We start from the raw sequence: 24,495 nt of genomic DNA, 5'->3' as shown, positions 1-24,495 counted from the left end.
ACTCTGAAATTTGCAGATGATAAGGCAATAATTGCTTCTGGTCCTACCTTTGATTCTGCATTTGAAAAAATGTCCAAAGCCTTGGTATTGGTAGAAAAATGGTCAATGGCAAAATCCCTCCAGTTATCTCCGGAAAAATCCAAGGCATTATGCTGCCATAAAAATAAGGTCCTTCCACTTAAGCCTCCTCTTCGCCTTTTTAAAACTGCCATTCCATGGGCTGATTCCGTGAAATACCTGGGCGTTTCGATTCATCAGAATTTGAATTGGTCTTTACATATCTCCGATATGTGCTCGAAATCTCTTCAGGGTATAAATGTTATGAGAGCATTGTGCAGAACCTGGTGGGGCTGTCATCCAGCAACTCAGCTATTGTTATACAGGGCCACAATTCGACCCTTCCTCGACTATGGCAGCCTTTTCTACGGAAAATGTTCCAAAGTTCTTCTGAAGAAATTGGACAGGATCCAGTATGCCGCTTTGAGAGTGGCTATGGGCTACATGAAGTCCACTCCTATCCCAATCATACTTGCCGAAAGCAACGAGCTCCCTCTTAAGTTTCGTCGTCAGTTCCTTGCGTTAAAGTTTCTATCCAAGCTGTATAGACTTCATAATGACCCTGTTCTATCAAAGGTGTCTTCAATTAAACACTGGTCAACTCTGGGTAATCCCCCTCCCATAGTAGAGGTCCATTCGCTCCTGTCTAACTCCGAAGACTTTTACTCCTCCTCTCATCTGCCCTGCTTTGACAGAGATTTAAAAGTCCATACCACCCATATTGGCTACTACTCCCTTGGGCTCTCAAAGTCTTCACAGGACAACGCTTTATCCTTTGAGGTTGCTTGTCTGGAAAAATTCCCCAATTTCGACAGAGTTTACACTGATGCTTCCAAGTCCCCTTCTCATACAGGCATAGGAATTTATAGCCCTACGGGTATCTCAATATCGAAAAGACTTCCAAATCACTTTTCCATCTGCTCCGCTGAACTGATTGCAATCCTTGAGGCGACCTGGGAAATCAAAAGAAGAAATTTTAAAAAGGTTCTTATTATCACGGACTCCATGAGTGCGTTGGAGAAAATTACTAAGTGGAAGATTTCCGCTAGTAATGATCATATTACACTAGCGATTAGAGACAATATTCTGTACCTCTGCAATAATTCCTGTAATGTAAAACTAGTTTGGGTTCCAAGTCACACTAATATAGATGGTAATGATAAAGCGGACAATCTTGCAAAAACAGCTTCAGAAAACTCTGTTATTAGGAGGGCTCATGTTAGTGAGTTCTGGCCTTCTTTCAAGCGAATCATTTGGGAAAGGTGGAAGCGTGAATGGGGGGAATTGATGGGAAACCGTACCTTTTCGCAATATGTATACCCCAGATCCTTAGGCAATCGCCCTTGGTTTCTGGATGCGGAGCTCTCTAGAGGCAATGTGGTCACTATAAATAGATTGCGCTCTAACCACTGTTCTTCTCCTTGTCATCTTTATAGGATACATGTTGCTCAGACCGATTTGTGTGCTTGCGGAGACAGGGGTGATATCCCTCACATATTCTTCAATTGTCGGGTAAACTTGTCGAATTGTTTGAAGTTTTGCAGTGACCTGTATGAGGTTAGATCCATAAAATCCTACCCTATTAACATCTATGATTTGATCTTTTCTGAAAATGTTCTCGTTTATAGGTTATTGTACAACTTCCTGGTGGCCTCAGGAATCCATTTATAAAAATAAAGGAAAGAAAAAAAAAAAAAATAAATAAAATAAAAATAAATGTGTTATGTGTATCATCTGTTCCCTAATTGGTTTTCCCCTCATGATACTTTCCTTGTTGTATTTTGTGTGCATGAGGGAACCCTTCCCTACCTTCACATGCGCCACGGAAACCTTGCATTAAAAATTATAATAATAAAAAAAAAAAAAAAAAAAAAAAAAAAAAAAAAAGGGAGAGAGAGATAAATGTAACGTGAGAAAGTTGATCTCCAATAATAGCTCAGTATTTAACACCTTGAATTGGGGCCAATATTTTTGGAATTTAGAAAACTTGAACCCCACTCGATGGTCCAAATTGTTCGATGTGTAGATGGTGACAAACCCAGCACATAGTAAAGGATTGAAGAAGAAGAAGAAGTTAATCTATGATCTTAATCATAACATAACCTATAGCTAAAATTCCTATTGTTATTTGCCAATGGTTTATTATAGGAAATTATAAATAAAAAAACAAGACAGAGATCTTTAATATTGAAGTTAATAATTAATAGAGTAGAAATTTTTTTATAACGAATTACAATTCTCATTATATGTTTACAATTCACTTTCCTAATCGAACAAGTTTACACCTCAATTATCGGATTATATCCAATATTTAAAAATTTATAATTCACTAGTATATTATAATGCGAATCAATAAAACTACTGTTACTGTGTTATTCAGTTGTGTTATCATAATATACCTAATTCATCGTAATAAGAAAACGGCTACTAAAATTAATCTAAAAGAACTCCTAAATTTTGCAATATATGCTTCTCGAAGAGGAGGAAATGTTATAATTCAAAATAAAAATAATCTTGTGATAAAGAATAAAGGATTAACAAAGGAAGGTCTTGCAGATAAAGTAACAAGTGCTGATTATTTATCTCATTGCACAATGGTAAAAACGTTGAAACATAATTTTCCAAGTTTAAATATCATATCAGAAGAATCAGATACATTGTGCTCGGTGAATGACGAAGTTGAAAAAGTTAGTGAAGGTTATTTATATGATTTGGATTATGTAGATGAAGAATGGGTGAAATCAGAAGATCTAACTGTTTGGATTGATCCCTTGGATGCAACTCATGAATTTACAGGTTTCAAATTATTATTAGAAAATATCTAAAAAAGAAAAATGTGTCTATAGAGACTAATGCGGATTTAAAATTTTAGAAAAATTATACCAGTATGTTACCACCATGGTGTGTGTTGTTGTTCATGGTAAACCTATAATTGGAGTTATACATAAGCCATTTGAGAACATTACTTCTTGGGCATGGATAGGAAAGGCTAAATCTACTGATCTAGATTACAAGGGAAAGGTATAAAGTTTTCAACTGCATTTGTTTGATCACAACTTAAATTCATTTCATAAGAGTGTGTTGACACAATCGATATGGAATTTTCAAAGTTTGAAATTTGTTATTAATTTGATATTCTTTGTAAAATACAATTAGTTAACAACTGAAAGTTATGAATTTCAAACTCAAAAGTATTTGTTTATTATATACCAAATGAATCTTTTCATTTTGTTCTGATCAAATATTTCCCAACTTTTTATGTGAAAGTCATTGAAACAAAAAAAATTGGACATTAAGGTTCATTTCAAATAAGAAGTACTTAATTCTATTCTCATTATTGCAGTCAAGTCATTTCCATTTTCTCAGATGATAATTATTAATTCTTATTCTTCAAGGTAGACAATAAAAATCTAAAAATATCCATATCGAGGTCTCATAGTGGACGAATTAAAGAAATTCTTGATGATAAACTCAAAAATTACGAAATTGTTGAAGCTGCTGGGGCTGGTAAGATTAGTTTTTCATTCAGAATATGATTATATGTAGTTATAAAAACATTCAAGAAATGCTTCAACTTATATATAGGACCTTTTGAGCGATTGTTCGTTCATGAGTCTATTATGCCCTTGGAGATAATAGAACTATATATGTATATGTAGGAAACAAGTGATTTATTATTATGTCATTATTGTTAATTAGTTTATCTAGATGAGAGGTTTTGATGATAGTATCCTATTGAAATTTGGTATGAGCATTCAAGTGATAATTATACATATAAAAACTAAATTTCATTTTAGGTTGTTACAAAAATTATGGTTGTTTTTTGTCAGGTGAATCAACCTAAATGTTATTATATTGAATTGCATATATCTACTTGCAAAATCTTAACTCAGTTCCCACAGAAATATCAGTTATTTTCTAGATTTTATTAAATATCTATACATACATGCAAAATATTAACTTGGTCCTCGATATTCTACTTGAATTTTTTTTGTTCTCAAAAAAAAAAAATTTGCTATGCACATCTCGATTCAGTCCATAGTTACGACAATATAAAGATAAGAAAAATTCAAAAGGTCATATTTACCATTAAAACATTAATAACTATCTATATTCTAAGTATTTACCGAATTCCTAATCGGATTTCGCCCATTAAAGGCTCAAAATAAAAAAAAGACAGTCAACGTGACGAAATAATATTACGCCCTATTCGGGCAACAAGCGCTCGAAAAGGAGAAACAGAATTCTATTCATTGGTATTCCTTTATCTGGCTATTAATCATTTATGACAATAAAAACAAATGTAGCTTTTTTAAATTTTAAGTTTTATTTTTAGAATTCATGCCTAGTGAATATTAAATCCAATAATCACCTTGTATGTTGAATAATGTATACTCATAATTTAAGACAGTTTTTATTATATTATTATGCTGAACAATATGAGTTCGTAAAAAATGCGCTCTGCGAGAATTATTTCAATTCAGTGATTTCCTTTTTATTTCTCAATATTCTTTTCGAATTCTGATGACGCTATCGACACGAAATTTTGCAGAGACTTGAAATTGTTATTCTATAAAGGAGTTTCCAAAAATAGGTTAAATTTTGAATAGCCCGCTATCTGGACAGCTCTCACTTCTGCATCTTCTGATATTTGACAGTTAAAACTACGTCATTACTAAAAATGGAACGATACACGCTTCAAAAACACTTTGAAATTTTTAAGATTCACTACAAAAATGGTAAAATTTTGCAGTCAAAGTTCGCAAAACTAAAACACATTTAGGTCGTCGTGAAGCACATTCTCGGTTGGCAATAGTGAAACTGGTAGAAACATTTGTACTGCCGGGGCAAGTTAGTGGTGTGAAAAATCGAAACCGTGTTCGTCGCTCAAGAACAACTGAGAAGATGATTTGAATAGAATCGAAACGTGGGCAGAATTTTCATCTAATTGATTTCCTTCATTCCTGACCTCAACCATTTATCATCAATAGAAAAACTGAGAATATTGCTTTTGTAGCCCGTAGTGTGTAAATGAAATAAAACAAATCAAAACTTACAAAAAATTCAGGATTTCTGTGAGGTTTTTGAAAGAAAAAAGAAACTCAATGCAAGAATTAATGAACAGTGGTTTGAAGAGGGGTGAAATAATATATAAATAACAACAAAAAAGTTTTAAATTCCCACCGATATATGTAGATGAAAAAATGGCACGATAACTAATATCACTGATTTTTGACTTTATCTGTATACCGAGTAGGATCATTGTATCAATTATTGTAGATAATGATTTACTCATTGTAAAGGGACAATCTGATCTTTATGTTTTTTTTTTCATTGGATTGTTCACAGAGCATAAGAAATATGATGTTTAATTTACCTGGGAGTTGAATCTTTATACATTTTTTCGTATCGTCAACAGATAGCGTCAATTGCCGTTTTGATGATTAGTTGTTTATTCCGTATTTTTCAAAAATCCTCTTTGTTATTGAATTTTTGTGAATAAACTTCATTATTATTATTATTATTTAGCAATTTTTTTGGACCACGTGAAAAATAAGGTATTTGTCAATGTTCCACAATTGAGACCTTAAAGGAAGAATTCTTGAAGACATTGAGGACATACAGCCGCAAATGTTCGAATTGGTCATAAAAAATTTCATGAAAAGGATATGGTGTGGCATACCTTCCTCTTTTCCATGAAGTGGACATCCATTGATTCCTTCTAAAATATAGGTACTCGTTCTTTTTAATATCAAAATTAAAACTATTATTGGAAAACCTTTATGCATATACACGCGAATTCTCAGCTTGGTCGGAACTGTTATTACTGAAATGTAGGTTTTTTTTTCGATATCCTGTTTGAATTGTCTTTGGTTCTGAGAAATTTTGCACGAAGCTTGGAATTGTTATTCTTCATTTTCACGCAGAATCTCAATTCGATCGGAACTGTAATCAAAGAAGTATTGAATATTTCTTTTCTAATATTCTTCTTGGACACTCCTATTGTTCTGGTGATGTGATCAACTACCTACTAAGCTTGAAATTGATATTTAACATCAAAAATCTCAACTCCGTCAGTTTTATGGAAAAAATGGATAATTTTTTCCATATTCTTCTTGAGTTTTCTCGGATTCTGGTTAAGTTTCAATCGAATCTGTACTTTGAAATGATCAGGAAAGCAAAATTGAATGAATGGCCACATTTGCGGAACCCCTGATTGGATTTTGCCCATACCAATATCTGATATGGATATTTTTATTTCAGGCTATAAATCTCTTCAGGTAGCATATAGAGAAGTGGACGCATACCTTCATATTACTGCCATAAAAAAATGGGATATTTGTGCTGGAAATGCAATCCTAGCTGCAGTGGGTGGACAGATGACTGACAAAGAAAATCAAATAATTGATTTCTCTAAAGATTCCAATGCAATAAATGAAAATGGATTGATAGCAACCTTAGACAATCATGAAAAATTTTTGGGATTATTGTGAAATAGTGTTTATTAGATAACAAGTGAAGAAGCTTTAATTTTTTCATTCAACCCTTTAACACATATATAATTTAAACAAACTTTTCGCATTGAGCTGTAGGTAATTTAAAATTATTGATTCTTAAATGATATTCGATAGCAAATAATATACTTAGCTTATCTCCTTTGATCAATAGATTCTGTTCTTCTCCTAGATGATCCTTATAGTTCTCAATAAAATATACAGCTAATACCTACTAACCTGGAACAAGTGACAATTTTTTATAGCGTATTCGACTGGCAGCACCAGTGCGAATAAATTCGAATTTTTGTAGAGCTAAATGACATAATCAGCTCGAATTCATTCGAACTGGTGCAACCGGTCGAATAAGCTATGAACTTCAAGTTCAAATTGGAATAAAGTCGACACGTACACGAAATAGTCTATGGTATTGTCTCTGGTCAATGATGAAAATCAGGATATAATTAATCCAATAATCTAAATTATTAGAGCATTGGATTAACCATATCCCGCATATCTATAAGTATTTTCCAGCACCATCTTGGTACAGTTCCCAACCGTGTACCTGATATAGTCAATATATTATTATTATTAAACATTGATTCAAGTTCAAGCAATGCCTATAAACTCACAGAAAAAAGGAAATATAAAATCCAAAAAAGAAAAAAATATATTTTTTTAAAAGAATAGAAGAAGGTGAAAGTGCTTGAAGAGCGAAAAATGACAAAGATTATCTGAATAGTATATTTTAAAACAAGTTGCAAAATGGGCTCCTATTTCAACGTGAAATTAGAAATTTCGAACGCACGAGTGTTGGAATTACCTTCTGGAATGAGTATTAGAAGATATTTTTCTATTTAAGTCAAGTTTGTGAAATATCGTCGAAATTCAATGAAAAATTCAGATTATACATCCTAGTGACTTTTGTATTGTATCTTGGCAGTTGGTGTGACTGTTACAAAAATTGACAGATTACAGAATTTTGAAATAAAATATAATTGCGCATTGAATTCGTGACTTATGTCTGACGAAATCAAGATACAAAGCTTGTTTCTACTAGCAACCCCCTAGAAGAAGTTGCAACCCTTCAGGAATTTGAATAGGGAAAGTGGGTAGTTTTGAAGCACAAATGTACGCATGGATTCAAATTTGTATGAACCTGCAGTTTGTGTTCTATAGAGAGAATATTCACAAAGTTACAGGGTGTTTGTTATGGAATTATAGTACCGATAAAACTGAATGAAACAGAGATGTTCTAATTGATTGTATAATTTCTATTAAAAGAAAAATGTTATTTTTAACAAACAGTATTAGGAACATTTATCACAAACAAGAGAGTGCATAAACGCCACTGAATTCTTAGGTTTAGTTTTTAGTTCGTAGTTCTTACGGTGGGTTTATGCACCATTCCTAAGAAATAAACATAAGAATTCAGTGGCGTTTATGCATTCTCTTGTTGCGCACGTTCTCGGACTACTTTCTATTTATTCTATACTTTGATGTTTGACATTGATATTGATTGTGAAAAAATTAAATTCAATTTTTTCAGATACACCTAATACTTTTCATCGATAAATACCTTTAGGTTCCTGCAATACATTTAGGTGGATTGTGGATATAGACTAAGATGCATAGAATACCTGGTGTGTTTACTGATTCGATTTTGTTTCATACTTTTCGAGAGACCCACCTGTTGCTTTGGTGGTCTGCTTCACCAGAGTGCTGTAAGGTGGCGCTCTTTAAAATTTTTCGAATTCCCGCATCTGCCTGGTGCCGTTTAAAAAGGAAATACTGATTTTAGACACTGCAAACATTCACAATAAATTACAATTCAGTTCATATCGAATTTTTACTCAAATTAATGGAATATAATGACAGACCATAGAATATAAAATATTATAGTTCTATACTCAAAATTCACGACAAGAGCGTAGAAATAGGGGGATACTGGGGGTAATTACACGCTGTTCCTAAATTGGAGATACAAATGAAAATGACAGATTTCCGGATCATTTTAAGAAAAAAAGTCCTATAACATGAGTCCCCAAACATTTTGTTTTGAGATACATGTGTTAAAGTTTAAGTTTTTTTCTCGTATAACCTTCCCTTCACAAGATATTTAATATGAATTGGCCATAGATATTCCAGTTTAAAGTTTTCACCATGTGATATGCTAATTTTGAATGCAAATCTACAGGGTGATATATTTTCTGGAAAGATGCCTGCTTCCTTCCTATATATAACTATATTTTAGTGAATGGCTGTTAGTTTAGAAAAATGTAGAAAAAAATTCTGGTCCAGTACTACACTTTTTGGTTTGTTATAGTTTTGTCGTATCTGCTATCGATTTCAAGAAAAAATCTCTAGTAATCCTCAGGAAAATCCAAATTATTATAAAGATCCAGCTAGTAAGCTCTAATCAATACATTAATTTTAAGTTTTGGTATTTATTTACCAAATCTCTAGCGAAGATTAATAAATATTTGATAAACTGTACTACACACTAGAAACAACCTGTATATTGAAAGCAAAGCGTTTGTGGGCTCATATTCATGAAACTTTTTTTTCTCAAAATTATCCAAGTAATTTCTCATTTTCCTTCGTAACTCTTATTTGATAACAAGGTAAGAACAATCGAATTAGTAACAACAAAAATTATTTCGAGTAATTTGGTTCAAACTTCATTATCAAACTTCTTCTTCTAACATTGCAGATATGAATAAAAGTTGTCGTCAAAAATTTTTTTTTCGATTATCCCTCCCCAAGAAAAAAAAAGATCTACGCCCTTGGTTCACAAGAGTCGAGAATTGAGAGAAATGTCAAATGTAAACGATGTATGCGCCATCTGAAAAGCCCGCGATCCCTCGAAATCAAGTAGGTATAAATCCGAAAAATCTCCCGTTTTGTCTGAAAGTTTTACAGGTATAAGTAGACACACCAGGTATTCTATGCATCTTAATATAGACCTATAATAACATTACATGTTATTTATTTATATTCGATATAATGTAGCTACAAATGTAACTAACGTTTAGGAAATTCAAAATTTGTGATAAGTAAAAACACAAAAGAAAATTTATGAAATTTCTAAAATTTTATATCTTTTGTCTTCCGGAAAAATAGCCCAAATATTTTTAGAAATAGTGAGTGTTATTGGAACTGAAAGTGCTATATTTCTCCTATCAAAAGACAATTCAGCCTTACGTTCCAAAAGTATACATCTTCTACTCTAATCGTGGGCGCTTAGACAAAATAAGGGGGTTCCCCGAGCTCCGAGATGACTGAAGCGATCGCCAGCAGTGGCGTAACTAGAATTGACTCATGGGGGGCATTTACCCCCACTTTGGAAAAGCACAATCTTTCAATTTTCATATTCTTTTTTTAATTTGGTTGGGAAGTGGGATGGCTAGACTGTCCTCCAGAATCAATTCATTGTTCATTGAGGTTCTGCGTGATTCTAGAAGAATCTATGCAACTATAATAAAAACATAAAACTCCTTCGGTGGCCGTCGGCTGAGAACAACCGCAAACGGCGAATCTACGAAGGGTATGGCATTCAAAACAGATGGTGTAAATTTCAGTTGAAAATATTCCATCGTCGGGTATTTTATAACATGAAAAAAATGTTACTGGAATTTCTTTGACAAATTAAAGTGGCAGAAAATTTCAAATTTATCTATAAATCTAAAATATTCTCACTCTTCAATTAATTCCACATAAATATAATAATAATGATAATAATAATTCATGAAAATACATTCAATAAACTCTAAGAGAATAGTTTTTTTTCTCATGACCTCTATTTTACAGAGAATTTTTACGTACCTTTGCATTCCCAATCAATTCAATTATTTATGAGTTTGATTCATATGATACTGTTATATGAGACTATAAGCGCATATGTTCAATTACTGAATTTATAGGGAAGAAATAATCTCAAAAAAACATCAAAAATATTGATAATCGTGAATCGAATTGATTAATTCTGAATATGAAAATTGATAAAACGTTTTCATAAGACAAGTATTTTTATTTGGTATTTAAGATCCAGTTGCGAAAACCATCTTGTATCTTATACCTTGAACACTTATGTTCAAAGAATTCTTAATTTGATTATTTTACCGTACATCTTTTCTAGCGATAACTTGCTTTTGGGCATGTTCAGAGGGAGAGAACTGTACCCCAATAAATCTAGCAGAACCACTTTTGGAACTTTAGATTTATTTTTGGCCATAATTTTAGGCTAATATATTATCTTATTGAAATTTTTTTTCCTCTCTATTGTCGGAGAAATCGCGACTTCTTTTAGCGCTAGCTCAACGTTGAGCTAGCAAAACCTAATAGCCTAATCATGTAATCAAACAGTGCTTGAAGGTTTCTAAATATTAAGAAACTATTTTTTAATATTATATTATTATTTATAGTGATTAAATTTTGGATCTCATTTTAAAATAGTTGATATTTCTTGTTTTTTTATACAAAATAGTTCGAAAAATGAAAGTGCTTTTTGCAAGGTTCCTTCTCATTTCATTATTTTATTTTTGATGTGGCACTATACAGAATGCTAAAAACCAAGTAGCTTGATAGAATTCAAGTACTTCATAAATAAATACTTTAATTGACTTGAGATTGAAAAACTATTAGTTGACTTGAACTTGACTTGATTTCAAGTCAAGCCAAGCCAATTAGCTTGAATATCAAGTCAAGTCGTGAATCCCTAATGTATACGCCTCGCAAAGAACGATGCCGAGGAATCTGGAAATATTGAAAATATTGCTAGGCTTCCCTAGAATTTGCGTACTAAGCCTAAAATAATCAGTAAAACGAAAATATATGACTTAAGTTATAAACATGAAAATGCTATAAGAAAATATAATGGATGAAAAAAAAGTCTTTGAAAATGAGGGGCGGGCGCTGTCTAATATATTGCCACAGGCGCAATAGTACCTAGATACGGCTCTGAAAAAACATATAATAAATATCAATATAAAAAAATGATGATTAACGTCCGACGAAGAGATCCGAATCAGGGATTAGAAACTGGAATAACATGGTCAAAAATTCATATCTCCGTATCTATGAAGGGCAGGAATTTGCTGTATAGTATTCATTATTATTGTAGTAACACATTGTGCGTTGTGGTCCTTATAATGTGACTAAAATAGTTCACGGCCAAGGACAAATTAGGGAAATAAAAGAACGGGATAGAAATACTTATTCAATTTATTTCCAACCCACTAAAAGAATATGAAGAAGATGATTTTTAGATCTAATCGTTTTTGAGGGTCGCTGGTCACTTGGGTCGTTGCGGTCGGTCGCATCTACTTTTTCGCCGGTGTCCGGAACAGATGTGAAAATCTTTACTCTTCTCGTTGTCGGTGCAAGTGTTGCACATATGTTGAAGATGTAGTTTCTCGTAGACTGGTCTGAACTCAATTGAATTATTCGCCCTGAAATGCCGAGTTTTAAGGGTATTCAGGCCCTTTTCCATTCGACCGTTAGCAGAGCCTTTCTACAGATCCCTTAGGGGGTGTGGCTTCGATCATTCCAAGTTTTTACACCGAGTTCTTCTGTTTTTAGCATTTTGGTTCGAAATTTAACTTAAGTCGAATATTTTCGAGGGAATCGATAGATTCCTTACACAGTCACCCACTAGTAACGAAGTTACGAAATCATTGTTAGGTACTTCTTTGGGAAGTGTATCTTCCTACCGGATCTGGTTTTTCTCGTTTCCGGGGACCCTGCTTGATTATTGGCTTCGTTTTCTACTGGATCTTCCTTCTGATCTCTTCATGCTCTTCCTTTTCGAGATTGCCGAATATGTAAACTGGTTTCAATCGGTCGATTGACACCGTCGTAGGGTGCAGGCCTAATTTTGGGCCCTCATGTCGGACGAAAACGAATGGTGACGTTTCCAATTCTTTGAACACGAAGCTGGGTCGTTCTCCGTGGTGGTTGGCGTTGATGGGTCTTATTCTTCTTATTTGTTGCCTCAGATCCACTATACGAAGTCGGCTGTGTCTGCATTGTCATCCGTACTTGTAGATAAAAATTCTCCGGGCAATCTTAATGGCTCTCCGTATACCATTTCTGCAGCGGTTGCTTTCATGTCTTCCCGCCAGGCTGCTCTCATTCCCAGAATGACACTGGGAAGCGTTTCGGTCCATCGTTCGTTGCTGTGGCATTTGATTGCTGCCTTGAGCTGTCGATGGATTCTTTCCACCAACTCCTTAGCGATAGTGGATGCTTCCTGGTTCTGCATTGGAATAGCTTCTGGCCTTCTGGTAAATCGGTCGACACAGGTGAGGCAGTATCGGTAGTCCTCGGCGTACGGCATGGTGATAATGTCTATGTGTACATGATCAAATCGACGTACTGGTTGCGTGAATGTCCCTGGTGGAGTGATGACGTGACGAGTAACTTTGGATCGCTGACATTCTAAGCAGGTGCGGGACCATTTCCTGCAATCTGCGTTAATTGAAGGCCAAACGAAACGTTGTTTCACCATCTTCGTTGTGGCATTGGTACTAGGGTGTGCCAATCTGTGGATTGTGTCGAATGGCTTCGTCAGGAATGGACGTGCTTGGGGGGTCGACGTATCGCAGTACACCAAGGTGGTTGATCCATGCGGCCCCATCTTCCGGATCAGCACACCTGTATCGCCTTGCAGATATCTCCGTAGCTCGTTGTCGTTCTCTTGTGATCTGGCCAATGCTGCATAGAAGTAATTTCGTCCACTCTCGAAAGGGCATCAGCGACAACGTTCTGATCTCCTGGGAGGTAGCGTATGTCGGTGGAGAACTGGGAGATGTAGTCCAGATGTCTGAACTGTCTGGGCGAGCATTTCTCTGGCTTCTGCTTGAAGGAAAATATTAGGGGCTTGTGATACGTGAAGATCGCGAAGTTTCGGGCTTCTACCTTATGCCTGAAATGTTTGATAGCTAGGTAAATTGCTAGCAGTTCTCGGTCGTAGGCTCCATATCGGGTTTTTGGTGGTAACAGCTTCTTCGAGAAAAATGCCAGTGGTTGCCATTCGCTGTTGACCATTTGCTGAAGGGTCGCTCCGACTGCAGTGTCTGATGCGTCGGTCACCAGGGCTGAAGGTGCACCATCCTTGGGGTGCGCCAGCAATGTTGCTGAGGCTAGCATCTTCTTCCCTTCTGCAAAGGCTGTAGTGGCTTCTGGGGTCCACTGGATACTCGCCTTCCCTTTTAATGTGGGAACTAGAAGGTCGTTGAGCGGCCCCAATGTCTGTGATGCTCTGGGTATGAAACGACGATAGAAGTTTAACATACCCAAAAATCTTCGAAGGTCTTTGGCGGTTGACGGTTGGCTGTACTCCAGAATATCTTGGACTCTATCGGACCTTCAGCAGAGACGAAGTAGCCTAGGAACTTCACCTCTGATTGTCCGAAAATACACTTCGCTGGATTGAGGACGATCAGCACGTCATTGATGTAGCTGAAGTAGAAGTCTAGTCCTCTAGAATTTCATCGATGAATCCCTGGAAGGTCTGGGCAGCGTTCCTGAGTCCAAACGTCATGAATGGGAACTCGAATAACCCAAATGGAATCGTGATGGCGGTCTTAAGTATGTCTTCTTCGGCTAGAGGAATCTGGTTGTACGCTCGCACTAGATCGAGAGAAGAGAAGATTTTCTTCACTTGGAGGATGTGAGCGTAGTCCTGTATGTGCCTCACAGGATACTGGTCGGGGATAGTCCAGTCCTGTGTCACCCCTGCGCTGTGGATACTTCCTTCAGCCATGGCGAACCATAACTCGGGATCGGTGGCGACAAATTCTGGCATCCGGACGGCGACTCTTGATACCTGGGCTTCTTGTGACAATTTTCTTCGGGATTCTCTTCTTCTTCAAATCACTTCAGGGTCACCAATTTGTGGGTTGTGGTCCTTATACTGTGACTAAAATAGTTCACAGCCAAGGACAAATTAGGGAAATAAAAGAACGGGATAGAAATACTTATTCAATTTATTTCCAACCCATTAAAAGAGTATGAAGAAGATGATATTTAGACCTAATCATTTTTAAGGGTCGCTGGTCACTTAGGTCTCTGCAGCTCGGTCGCATGTACTTTTTCGCCATAACGCCTACGTTCCAGCAACTGCATATGAGGCCAAGCTGGCTTGGGCTGACATGCTCTGACAAAGCCACTGTGGAGTGGCTGAAGAGCATACAGCCAAAACTCAAACCCTGGGAGGGAGCTGATCTGAGGATAGCCGAAGAGGCAGAACTGCCTCACCCGGAGATCCTGGTCGGATATCTCCCCGACAGCCATGATCTCTCCAATGAGAAAATTCTCAAGGCGGTAGAGAATCAGAACGCAGGGCTCAAAACCTCCAGCTGGAGAGTCCTTCGAAGGGGACCATCAGGACCCATGCTCGAGATTGTCATCTCGGCTGATAGAACATCGGTCGAGGGACTTAGAGCGAAGAGTTGTCGGATAAATTACTTTTTCGGCCAAACAAATCTTCGCCTTAAGGGACCAAAGACAATGACCGAGAGGAGAGGAGCACCTTAGGCCTCAACCTCTGGTCCGGCGTCGAAAAGGCCCAAAGGGGAGGTAAAGAAGAAGGTGGTGAAGCCTCCAGGAAATGAAGAGGCCACAAAACCGACCACCAGCTCTGGGGGGAGGGCTGATCCGCAAAGGCGTGATAAGGGGGGGTCCGACGAAAAAAACCTGCGGTCCCTTCCGAAAAGCCTAGCGGACATCCAACCTCATAAGGAGCAGATGTCTTACATGCCTTCAGATAAACCTCCAGCACTCGAAGGCAACCTCTAGTGCCTTATGCTGGAGAACATCTAGAAGGCATGTTGATATAGGGCTGATACAAGAGCCCTGGATCAATGGAGGCCAAGTAAGATGCCTACCAAACAAAGTATATCAGACGATATACTGTGATAAGGCAGTAAGTCCAAGAGCCCTAATAATACTCAGAAGGGGACTAACCTGTCTTCCACTTACAGAGTTCCTGACAAGGGATCTTGCTGCGGCACTGGTTGAGGTGCGAACTGAGAACATCAAGAGGCAGCTGGTTATCGCCTCAGGATATTTTCCAGGAGACGCCATCAGCCCACCACCGGAGGAAGTACAACGCCTCATCGAATGGTGCCGCATGGGGAAGAAACAACTGATTCTGGGCTGCGATGCGAACGCACACCACAAAGTATGGGGCAGCACAGATATAAATCATAGAGGTGAGGATTTGCTTGATTCTCTGTTTTCTACTAACATAGAGATAGTAAATGTGGGTAATAGTCCAACCTTCATGAATGCGATCAGAAGGGAAGTAATTGACCTTACACTGGCGACACCTTTTATTGCGGGGATGGTCAAGAACCATCCCCGGAGGGTCTCAGAAGAGCCATCCATGTCAGACCATATGGCAATAGAATTCAACGTTGAAGCAACTGCTTCAGCTGATGTTGAGAGCAGGATACCCAGGAAGTTAGTTATATAAATTTATTTTTAGAAACATTTTATGTAAATTGAGTTATCTCTTAATAAATAAATAAAAATAGAATTTCTGTAATATTCCTAAAAATATTCAATACATTAGCATTTGTAATATTTTGTTGGGACTGTATAATTGAAGGGTAATGTGAAATGATCAATTCGGATAAGTAAAAAAACTTTCAACTAAAGTTTATTAGTCATGCAAATAACATCTAACATTTTTATTATGTGACCAACATTTAAAACTTCTTCACCTTCATAAACACTTCTAGAAGTGTTTGTACCTTTAAGATACCCCAAGTATTCTACTAAACTCAGTCTTGCCATTTGGACCTAAAAAAGGTACTATTAGAATCCTGTAGTATAATAATGTTGATTGAACCGTTCACATATTATATGCACACGGTTGTTATTCGTCATTTTTCAGTCTTCCAACCTTGCATAACTTTCAATATCACTAGACTAAACTGAAACAAATGATGATACCTACCGCCTTTACCTAAAATGAAAATATTATATACACAGTAACACACTTGTTCACTATAGAAGTCTGAAAAGTTTTAATATTTATTGTGAATTCAAATTTAAATAGAGCAAATACACACACAACTAATACAACAAAACACTCCAATGTCAACATTTATAGTTCTACGTCTGCTCACGTTGGCGCTGCATTCTTATTTTCAGATGCAATGTAGCAATGATAGCCAAAGCCATTCTCCGAAATGGAGAAGTAAATGAAGAAGAAAAAAGCATAGAATAATAATTATTATTGTTATTATAAGTCTATGGTCTATGAGCATAGCCGGAGCCTAGATAAATGTAGAAGGTTATGGACATAGTGACATAATCAAAATTCTAATATGATCTAACCTTTAAAATTTTATACGGGTAATGCCTCCCAATTACAGGCATTTTTTCAAAGCATTTGAATTGAAAAATGTTAAAAGTACCGCAAGAAAAGCATTTTCTAAAAAGTATTTATTTTATACAAATGTGTTCATCTCTTTCACTCTTTCTGGTGCTGGAGACTTCGTAGAGCAGCAATATGAAAAAACAAAGGGTACAACAACGGAGTACAACTTAACGAGAACCAAAAACATGTCAATTTCTGGTGGGAGTGCAGGTGCTTTGACCCATTTTTGGTATATATATTTGGACAAGATTATCCCAGGTGCTTCTTTTCCTATAGTTGTAAAGAAATTAATTTTAGACCAATTGATATGCTCGCCTTTTGTGATTGTAAATATGTTTGTTATAGTTGGTTTTTTAGAAAAAAAAACGGGTAAAGAAATTTTTAATGAAATAAAAAATAAATCTATCACTTTATATATTGCTGAATGGATAGTTTGGCCTCCTGCTCAATTTATAAATTTTTATTTGATTCCTGGTAGGTTTCGAATATTATATGATAACATCATTTCATTTGGATATGATATATATTATTCAAGTATTAAGTACAGATAATAAATCCTATGTGATCTTGATTACATAGGCTGAAGCTAATTTGTGTTCATTAAAGCAAAAAACAACTTCCCACTGTGATAAGAATGTTTTTATATTTGAACATTAAAAGTTATGATAAAAAACTATTTTATTCCTTGATTTTAACTAATTTATTGGGATGTTGAAAATTAATAATTGAATAACTATGAAATGTGAATATTTTCTTCACAGAAATGATCATAATCTTAGAATTATTCGATAACATATCGATCATCTAAAAGAAATCTGTCACAACTAGAAAATGCATAACTTTCAGGAAGAGCCGTTGTAATTTCCATCATTAGAAATATCTTGATATTGAGAAAAGTAATGGATTCCAATCCATCATTCAACACTGTTTAATACTATGAGGTTATAGTAATGAATAACTGAAACATATTTGTGTCTGCATGATGGCTTTTTCAGTTTGGTAATTCATTTTGAAATGTGTTTTTCCATAAATTGTAATTCTTTTTTTTCAATGATTAAATTCTAGCTGATTGAATAAATCTAAAACATCTAGTTTTGCACTATTACACACAATACAAAGGTACTTTCATTAGGGGAGGAACCTAGTTAAAAAATTGATATTTTTCTCTTGATATTAGTCATTTATTTTTTGGCATTGTTCATTTCAGGAACATCTAACACAACAGTAACGTTAACAAGCTTTTACTGATTCATATAATCCGTGTAGTAAAAGGGAATTATTCTTTTTTCAAAAAGGTTCAACAGTGTCTTCTTTTTGTTTTCTGGAAATCCAACTTTTTTCTGATAGGCTATTTTCAAGTTCATGTCAAGAGGGTTTTTCTTTCGGCGGGTTTACAGTGAAACTTCACTGAAGTCTTCTTCATCATAGGAGTTTTTATACGAAATACAGTCTGGGTTTTTTCCACTCTGAATATTCTCAGCTCTGTGATTTTGAAGAATTCTCCATGTATATTTTTTGGCAAATCTGTTAATCCAAAGTTTTCAGGTCGGAAATAATAATAATAATAATGTTTATTCAACATAAATAAACATGGTGAGTTACAGAGGTTTTCAATTCTAAAATTAACTACCTGTGCGTAACTAAATGTTTCCTTGAAATAATTCTTTGACCCTATTGGGGCGTTCAGTTTTTTCACAGGACAACTGGATGATTTTGGAGGCAAAAACCATGCTTCCAATGTAGTACTTGATTTGATGGAAGAGTTTCTAGATTCCGGGCAATATTTATGGATAATTATTACAATGGTTACGACTTTGCGCTCAAACTATCCACACGTAAAACATACTGCACAGGTACAATGAGAATTGACAGAAAAAATGTTCCAGTCGAGATCAAAAATAAAATTAAAAAAAAAAGGAGAAACAATATAACGATGTAGTCAAAACGGAGTACTGATAGGAAAATGGCGTGACAAGCGGGACGTCCTCTACATTACCACCGAATTTAAAAATGAAATGATGAATTATATAGATAAATTGAACGGCGAAAAAGAAAAACCCAATCCAGTGTATCAATACAATAGGTTATGAGTGGGGTGGATCGACAAGACCAGCTGATGGTGTATTACCCTTGTGAAAGGAAATGTATAAGATGGTATAAAAAGCTTGGCTTGCTCATTCTTCAAATGTTGTTGCTCAATTCCTACTCATTATTCAAAAAACTAACAAAAAGTAAAATGACTATGTATGATTTTAGAATCAGTATAATCGAGAGCCTAATGCCTCAAAAGCCCCTATCACCACTGACAGGGAATAATGTAAGAATTTTGTCCAGAAGATATTTCTGGTGTTACAAAACAATAAGAAGAGAAAGGAAACAACCTTCCACTGCAATGCGTGTGACAGTAAGCCGTACCATAGTATAAGGAATGGTATTAAAGGCATTAAACAGTGCTGACTTTCAGAACTCGCCCATGCATGTCTTGTTTCAACTGACTTTGCAAACCGGCAAAATGTCCGATATGCCAGTTCTGCATTGGAGCAGAGCATTCTCTTTTGATTGGTCCTAATCTGTATATTCTTGGCACCTGTGAATACCATACTCTTTCTTTCACCCTCTCACTTTCATTAGTGGAAAGTATTTCAGTGCATAATGACCCAAAGGCCGTTAGATCAAAGTAAATAGGTTTTTCTAATCCATTATAAGTTGAATATTGGAATTTAACTCGCCTCAAAAAAGGTGGAAACAAACAACAAAAAATTCCAAGCCATATTTACAATCACACAAAGGAAAATTTTCGTCAACACTGAAAATGTCAAGGTCATTTCAGTTGAATTTAATCTAGTAAATCAGAATACAAACTGGGATTAACAAGACATATAAATTTTATATAGTATATAGTTAAATAGTATAATAATGTGTCCGAATAAGAATTCATCAATTAATCAGTAACATGCCAAAATAACTATTAAAAAAAAAAACTAAAAGCAAAATACTATATCTGAACAAAACATAATATTCATATGAATTTAAATTGTACTACCAACACCAAAACTAATAATGTAATAGATATAATGTTTTTTTATAGATTTCAAAGGATATCATTTAAATTATAATTTGCCATGTTTTGCTGATCTGAATAAGCTGAATAAGTAGCTCCATCCATAAAAGTTGCTACACTATTTGTTGGTAGTAGTCTATGAGAGCGGCCTCCAATAGGTACTTTGCATTCTACACATATACTTTCTTCCATAGCACCACCACATTCACCTATAGCATAAGGATGTCCATTGGGACATTTATACCAGTGACCTTTGCTTAGCCCTATAAGTTTCACAATTTGTTGTTTTTCCTCTTCACTTACAGCTAGCAAAGAGTGCTTCTTTGCAAGAGATTTTAACTCTATCTTTACAGTGTTATTCTTCTCATCATCAAACTTGTGTAATGTATTGATTAGGTTGTCAACATTCAAAATTTCTTGTCTAGTGCTCTGATTTGCATTTTGACATATCCTCAATAATGGTAATATTTCAATCATTCTATGCAATCTGTTGATTTCTCTTTGGATATCTTCAATTTCAGTTGTTGTTATATCATCCATTTCTCTTAATAAATTATCAAAAATAAATTCAATTTGGGCTTTCACATGGGGTATCAAAGAAGTTGATATACTTTCAAATTGGTGCATTTTCATTATTTTAAAAACTTGCTCCATAAGCTGATATTTTATTTCAATAACATTCAATTCTATCAAAGTGAACACTTGACGTCGTTTCAACTCAGTAACATCTTCCAAACGAGATAATAAACTTTTCTTATATTTCAATAATACAACAGAAACAACCAAAGTACCTATAAGAAATTAACAATTTTTTATATTAAAAAAAATATGAGATGTTCATTTCAACATTTACTATAATTGTGATAACACAAAGTGAGCTTTAGGTGCACTTTTTTGCACAATTTTAAGCTCGAAATTTTCAGTTATAAACCTTTGAAATGCTTCGATAAAAAAAAATTGCAATTCACGTTTAAGAATATGGGGAATCAGAAACATTTTTCAGAATCTGCAAATCCGAAAAAATTTTAAAAATGAGTCTACCTTAAGGTACGTTTTCCTCGGACAGTCTCTGACGACTGCAGATTTCGACAACTTTACCTAACCAATCACAATTCTAGCAATCTCGTACCTCCGCCGCCCAGCTACGCGATTGCTACAATTGCGCAGCTGGGTAGAACTACTAGATTGGTTATATAAAGTCGTCGGAACAATTGAGGAGCCATTCCAATTACACAAAATTTGGTACAAAAATTGATTGACCTTCTGGGGACTGGGGATTCCAATTTTTTAATTTTAAAACCTATCAAATGATAGGTTTAGTTGAAAAAATGTATTCTGAGAAATTTGACGACTTACAATATGACTTGGTAAATTCTGTGAAAGAAGGAGAAATGATAAAGCATAGTGTAAATTGCTTTTGTGCTAAAGAGATTCTCAGAGTTACTTACTTGGAAAGGCAAGATTTTGAATTTTAATTATTAATTCTGAACGTTTTTCAGTAATACTTTCTCTCGTTCCAATCCCTGCTATTTTAGCCTTTGAAATATCATCTATAGCCCTCTTGATATAATCACTGTATCTCTCAGTAGTAAATATTTTCGTCTTGCATTTCGGACATTCTTTGAATTTGATTTGTTTTTCATCTTGGCATAGCCAGTTTTGCATGCCATTATTTTCAAGTATATGACCACAATCATTCAATAAAACGAACCTTGCATTTTCTTCATCTTCTGTCCCAAAGAAAAATTCTTCAACTTCCTCTTTATTACAAATTCGACACAGAGGTGGGCAAGGCTCACTACAGAAGCCAATGCAAGGATGACCACATTTAAGATTTTTATTGCATGGCTCTTCACATGGAGGTACACTACAAATTTCTCCACACTTCTTTTTACATTTCTGATGAGGACAATTTCTATTACATGGTTCTTTACACATGATACATGCATCACCACAACGATTCTGACAAACGCTATGTTTACATTTGTATGAACATTTCTTCGAACAAGGCAAACAGGATTCTCGACAAAATCCAGTGCATGTATGATTACAGAGTAATATTCTACTGCATTTATTTTTGCACCTCCTATGTATCCTCCCTTGGTAACACGATCCACATGAACCACTACAGAGGTGTTTATCTTCAGGACTACAATTTAATATAACTGTACAAGGTTCATTACAATAAGATTCCAAGTTTTTGATTGCTGATGCGCCTAGAACAAAACATTACATCATATTTATTATATCAATTCAAAGTAGTGGAATTGTGGAGACAATAATTAAAATGAACAGGAGCATTCAAAACTGCAACACAAATTTGAACTAGAGTGCAAATGCTTGTTACTCCACATCATTTTGTCCTGCATTTTGTTCACTCATAGGCAAAAAATATCTCTCTCAATACATTTCATTACCTTCTGTTGTTTATAATAACATTTTATTAAACATTTCAAAAGTTTAAGTGATTGTTTGAAAATAACATGACCACTTGTTAAGACATAATAAGCAACACCAGATTTATCCACATTAATGATCCTTATATCAATATTTCAAATTACGCACAGGTATTTTTTTCTCGCGAAATAAATACCTCTGTAATTCTTTATGTTTATTTTGAATAATATATATATATATATATATATATATATATATATATATATATATATATATATATATATATATATATATATATATATATATATATATATATATATATATATATATTATTGTGGGGGTTACTCCAGCAAACCCTATACCTAAAATGAATACTTTAAGAGTTATCGAGGAAGAACTTTAAATGTGGAAAAACCGCTATTTATAACTTTGTGGAGTAATCTGCGATTTCCGAAAAATACAGAAAGAAACTAAAATTCGATGTTTCCATAACTAAATTTGACAAATTAAGAATTGTAATGAATTATTCGTAATTGAAAATTGTATTGATTTATGGATTTCTCAACAATACCAACGAAAAATTAATTAAAATTCATGAAATGTAAAATTTAGTTATCCAAACATCGAATTTTATTTTCTTTCTGTGTTTTACGGAAGTAACAGACAGTTATTCCCACAGTTATAAATAGCGGTTTTTCCTCATTGAAGTTCTTCCCCGATAACTCTTGAAGTATTCATTTTAGGTATAGGGTTTGCTGGAGTAACCCCCACTATTTTTGTACGTAGAATCGACTGAAATAATAAAAAATATCGGTTCTAATTTGAAAATCTTGAGTTTTGATGAATTTGAGTTGTCCAAGTTCATGATCCTCTTATAAATACCCTGTACATTTTTGGTCCAAGCCGAAAACAGTCTTATAATACTACGTGTTTGCGTAAACGAAACAAAACAAATTTATTTCGAAAAAGGCTTTTTCTGCTGAAATATTCAAAAAGATGTGAGTCCTCATCGCCACCTTTTTTTTCATAAGAATCCCAATAACTCATGAACCGTTGAATTTTTACCCAAGGTATGGCACATTGCCGAAATTGCCATCAAAAAAGCTATCTAATGATGCAATAATATACTGGGTGTGCCATTTGAAATAAGGAAGTAGTAGTCTGTTTCCGGTATAACCGGAAATTGTAGAGATCTGAAAATATTTTAGCGAGAAAGATCATTGTCTCAAACCCCAATATGCAAATTTTCAGCTCAAAATTAAGATTAGTTTTCCAGAAACGTCTAATAGGCCATCGAGTTTGGGACACCCGATATATATCGGGTGTCCCAAGGTGAGTGGCCTATTAGATTATTATGGGAACTATTGATGGTAAAGATTTCAAATTTTGTAGATAGATATTTGACCATGTAAGGTACATTTTTAAAATAATTTCACATTTCCAGTGTTGCCGGAAGTACGACAATTTGGCAACAACTTTGTTATTTTAAATGGGACATCAGGTATTTCTATTTTTTTTATGATACTCCATAAAATATTAAATCTATTCACTCTTACTTTTCCATCCCTATCTTTAACGGTTTTTGAGTTTTTAATTATTTTTCGAAATTTTAGATCAAATTGGCGTATTACAAAAATGACTCTAGTTCGCTCAATATTTGAGATTTAAGTCAGAAATTTTGCAAGTCGCTAGATATTGATCTGATCTGTGTCACTGCTTTTGAATTATGGTTGTCAATAATACAGGACGGACCAAAAAAAATCATCATTTGCCAAGTTACAAAATTGTAAAAAAGTCTATTTCTTCAAATTAGACACCTTGTATATTTTTCAATTTTTGGAATCAATACAACACACTCTACAATTTTTCTATTCATGTCCCTATACCTATCCCAACTGGATTCCGAGTTATATGCGTTTATTAGATTTCACATTGATTCAATAAGCGTTAATTTCTTTTGTATTGTTATTTTCTTTATGTCGTTCATAGATGGATGTATCAATGAATCAGTTCAATCCATAAGTGTCAAAATAAACAATTATTGCCTAACAGGTGTTTTGTTCCGAGGTTTTTCTATAAATAATGGCTCAAGAAAG

At 34.7% G+C, this 24,495-nt stretch overlaps 5 protein-coding genes across 6 annotated transcripts in view; 4 read left to right on the top strand and 1 right to left on the bottom strand.

Moving 5' to 3' along the window:
• The first annotated feature begins 2,156 nt into the window (after positions 1–2,156).
• On the top strand, positions 2,157–6,583 carry LOC123672343 (putative inositol monophosphatase 3). 2 transcript variants are annotated; one of them, XR_006746253.1, is made up of 5 exons: positions 2,157–2,853; positions 2,930–3,078; positions 3,453–3,564; positions 5,587–5,790; positions 6,322–6,375. XR_006746253.1 is itself a non-coding variant. In XM_045606419.1 (4 exons), the coding sequence occupies exons 1-4, from the start codon at positions 2,400–2,402 to the stop codon at positions 6,549–6,551; spliced, it is 945 nt and encodes a 314-aa protein (XP_045462375.1). In that variant the 5' UTR covers positions 2,160–2,399; the 3' UTR covers positions 6,552–6,583. The 2 variants fall into 2 exon arrangements, 1 of the variants encoding a protein (XP_045462375.1); XM_045606419.1 differs by lacking the exon at positions 5,587–5,790 and having other exon boundaries at positions 2,160–2,853; positions 6,322–6,583.
• An 8,053-nt stretch (positions 6,584–14,636) lies between these two features.
• LOC123672466 lies at positions 14,637–15,089 on the top strand. The gene has a single exon (XM_045606562.1). It carries the CDS (start codon positions 14,637–14,639, stop codon positions 15,087–15,089), a length of 453 nt encoding a protein of 150 aa, XP_045462518.1.
• A 73-nt stretch (positions 15,090–15,162) lies between these two features.
• On the top strand, positions 15,163–16,029 carry LOC123672465. The gene is made up of 2 exons (XM_045606561.1): positions 15,163–15,219; positions 15,319–16,029. Exons 1-2 carry the CDS (start codon positions 15,163–15,165, stop codon positions 16,027–16,029), a joined length of 768 nt encoding a protein of 255 aa, XP_045462517.1.
• An 816-nt stretch (positions 16,030–16,845) lies between these two features.
• On the top strand, positions 16,846–17,617 carry LOC123673893 (mpv17-like protein 2). The gene has a single exon (XM_045608640.1). It carries the CDS (start codon positions 16,920–16,922, stop codon positions 17,490–17,492), a length of 573 nt encoding a protein of 190 aa, XP_045464596.1. The 5' UTR covers positions 16,846–16,919; the 3' UTR covers positions 17,493–17,617.
• Positions 17,618–19,761: 2,144 nt separating this feature from the next.
• Positions 19,762–24,495, bottom strand: part of LOC123673892 (NFX1-type zinc finger-containing protein 1) — a 50,037-nt gene continuing 45,303 nt past the window's right edge. The window contains exons 10-11 of the mRNA XM_045608639.1: positions 21,451–22,218; positions 19,762–20,793 (exon numbers count right to left, since the gene is read on the bottom strand). Of these exons, the coding sequence (XP_045464595.1) occupies positions 20,033–20,793; positions 21,451–22,218 (1,529 nt within the window). The 3' untranslated portion in view covers positions 19,762–20,032. The remainder of the gene's footprint in view (positions 20,794–21,450; positions 22,219–24,495) is intronic.

Source organism: Harmonia axyridis, chromosome 2 (assembly GCF_914767665.1).
Source record: "Harmonia axyridis chromosome 2, icHarAxyr1.1, whole genome shotgun sequence".
NCBI lineage: Eukaryota > Metazoa > Arthropoda > Insecta > Coleoptera > Coccinellidae > Harmonia > Harmonia axyridis.
Note: the sequence above shows the minus strand (reverse complement) of the source record. Positions and strands in the feature narration are given on the sequence as shown.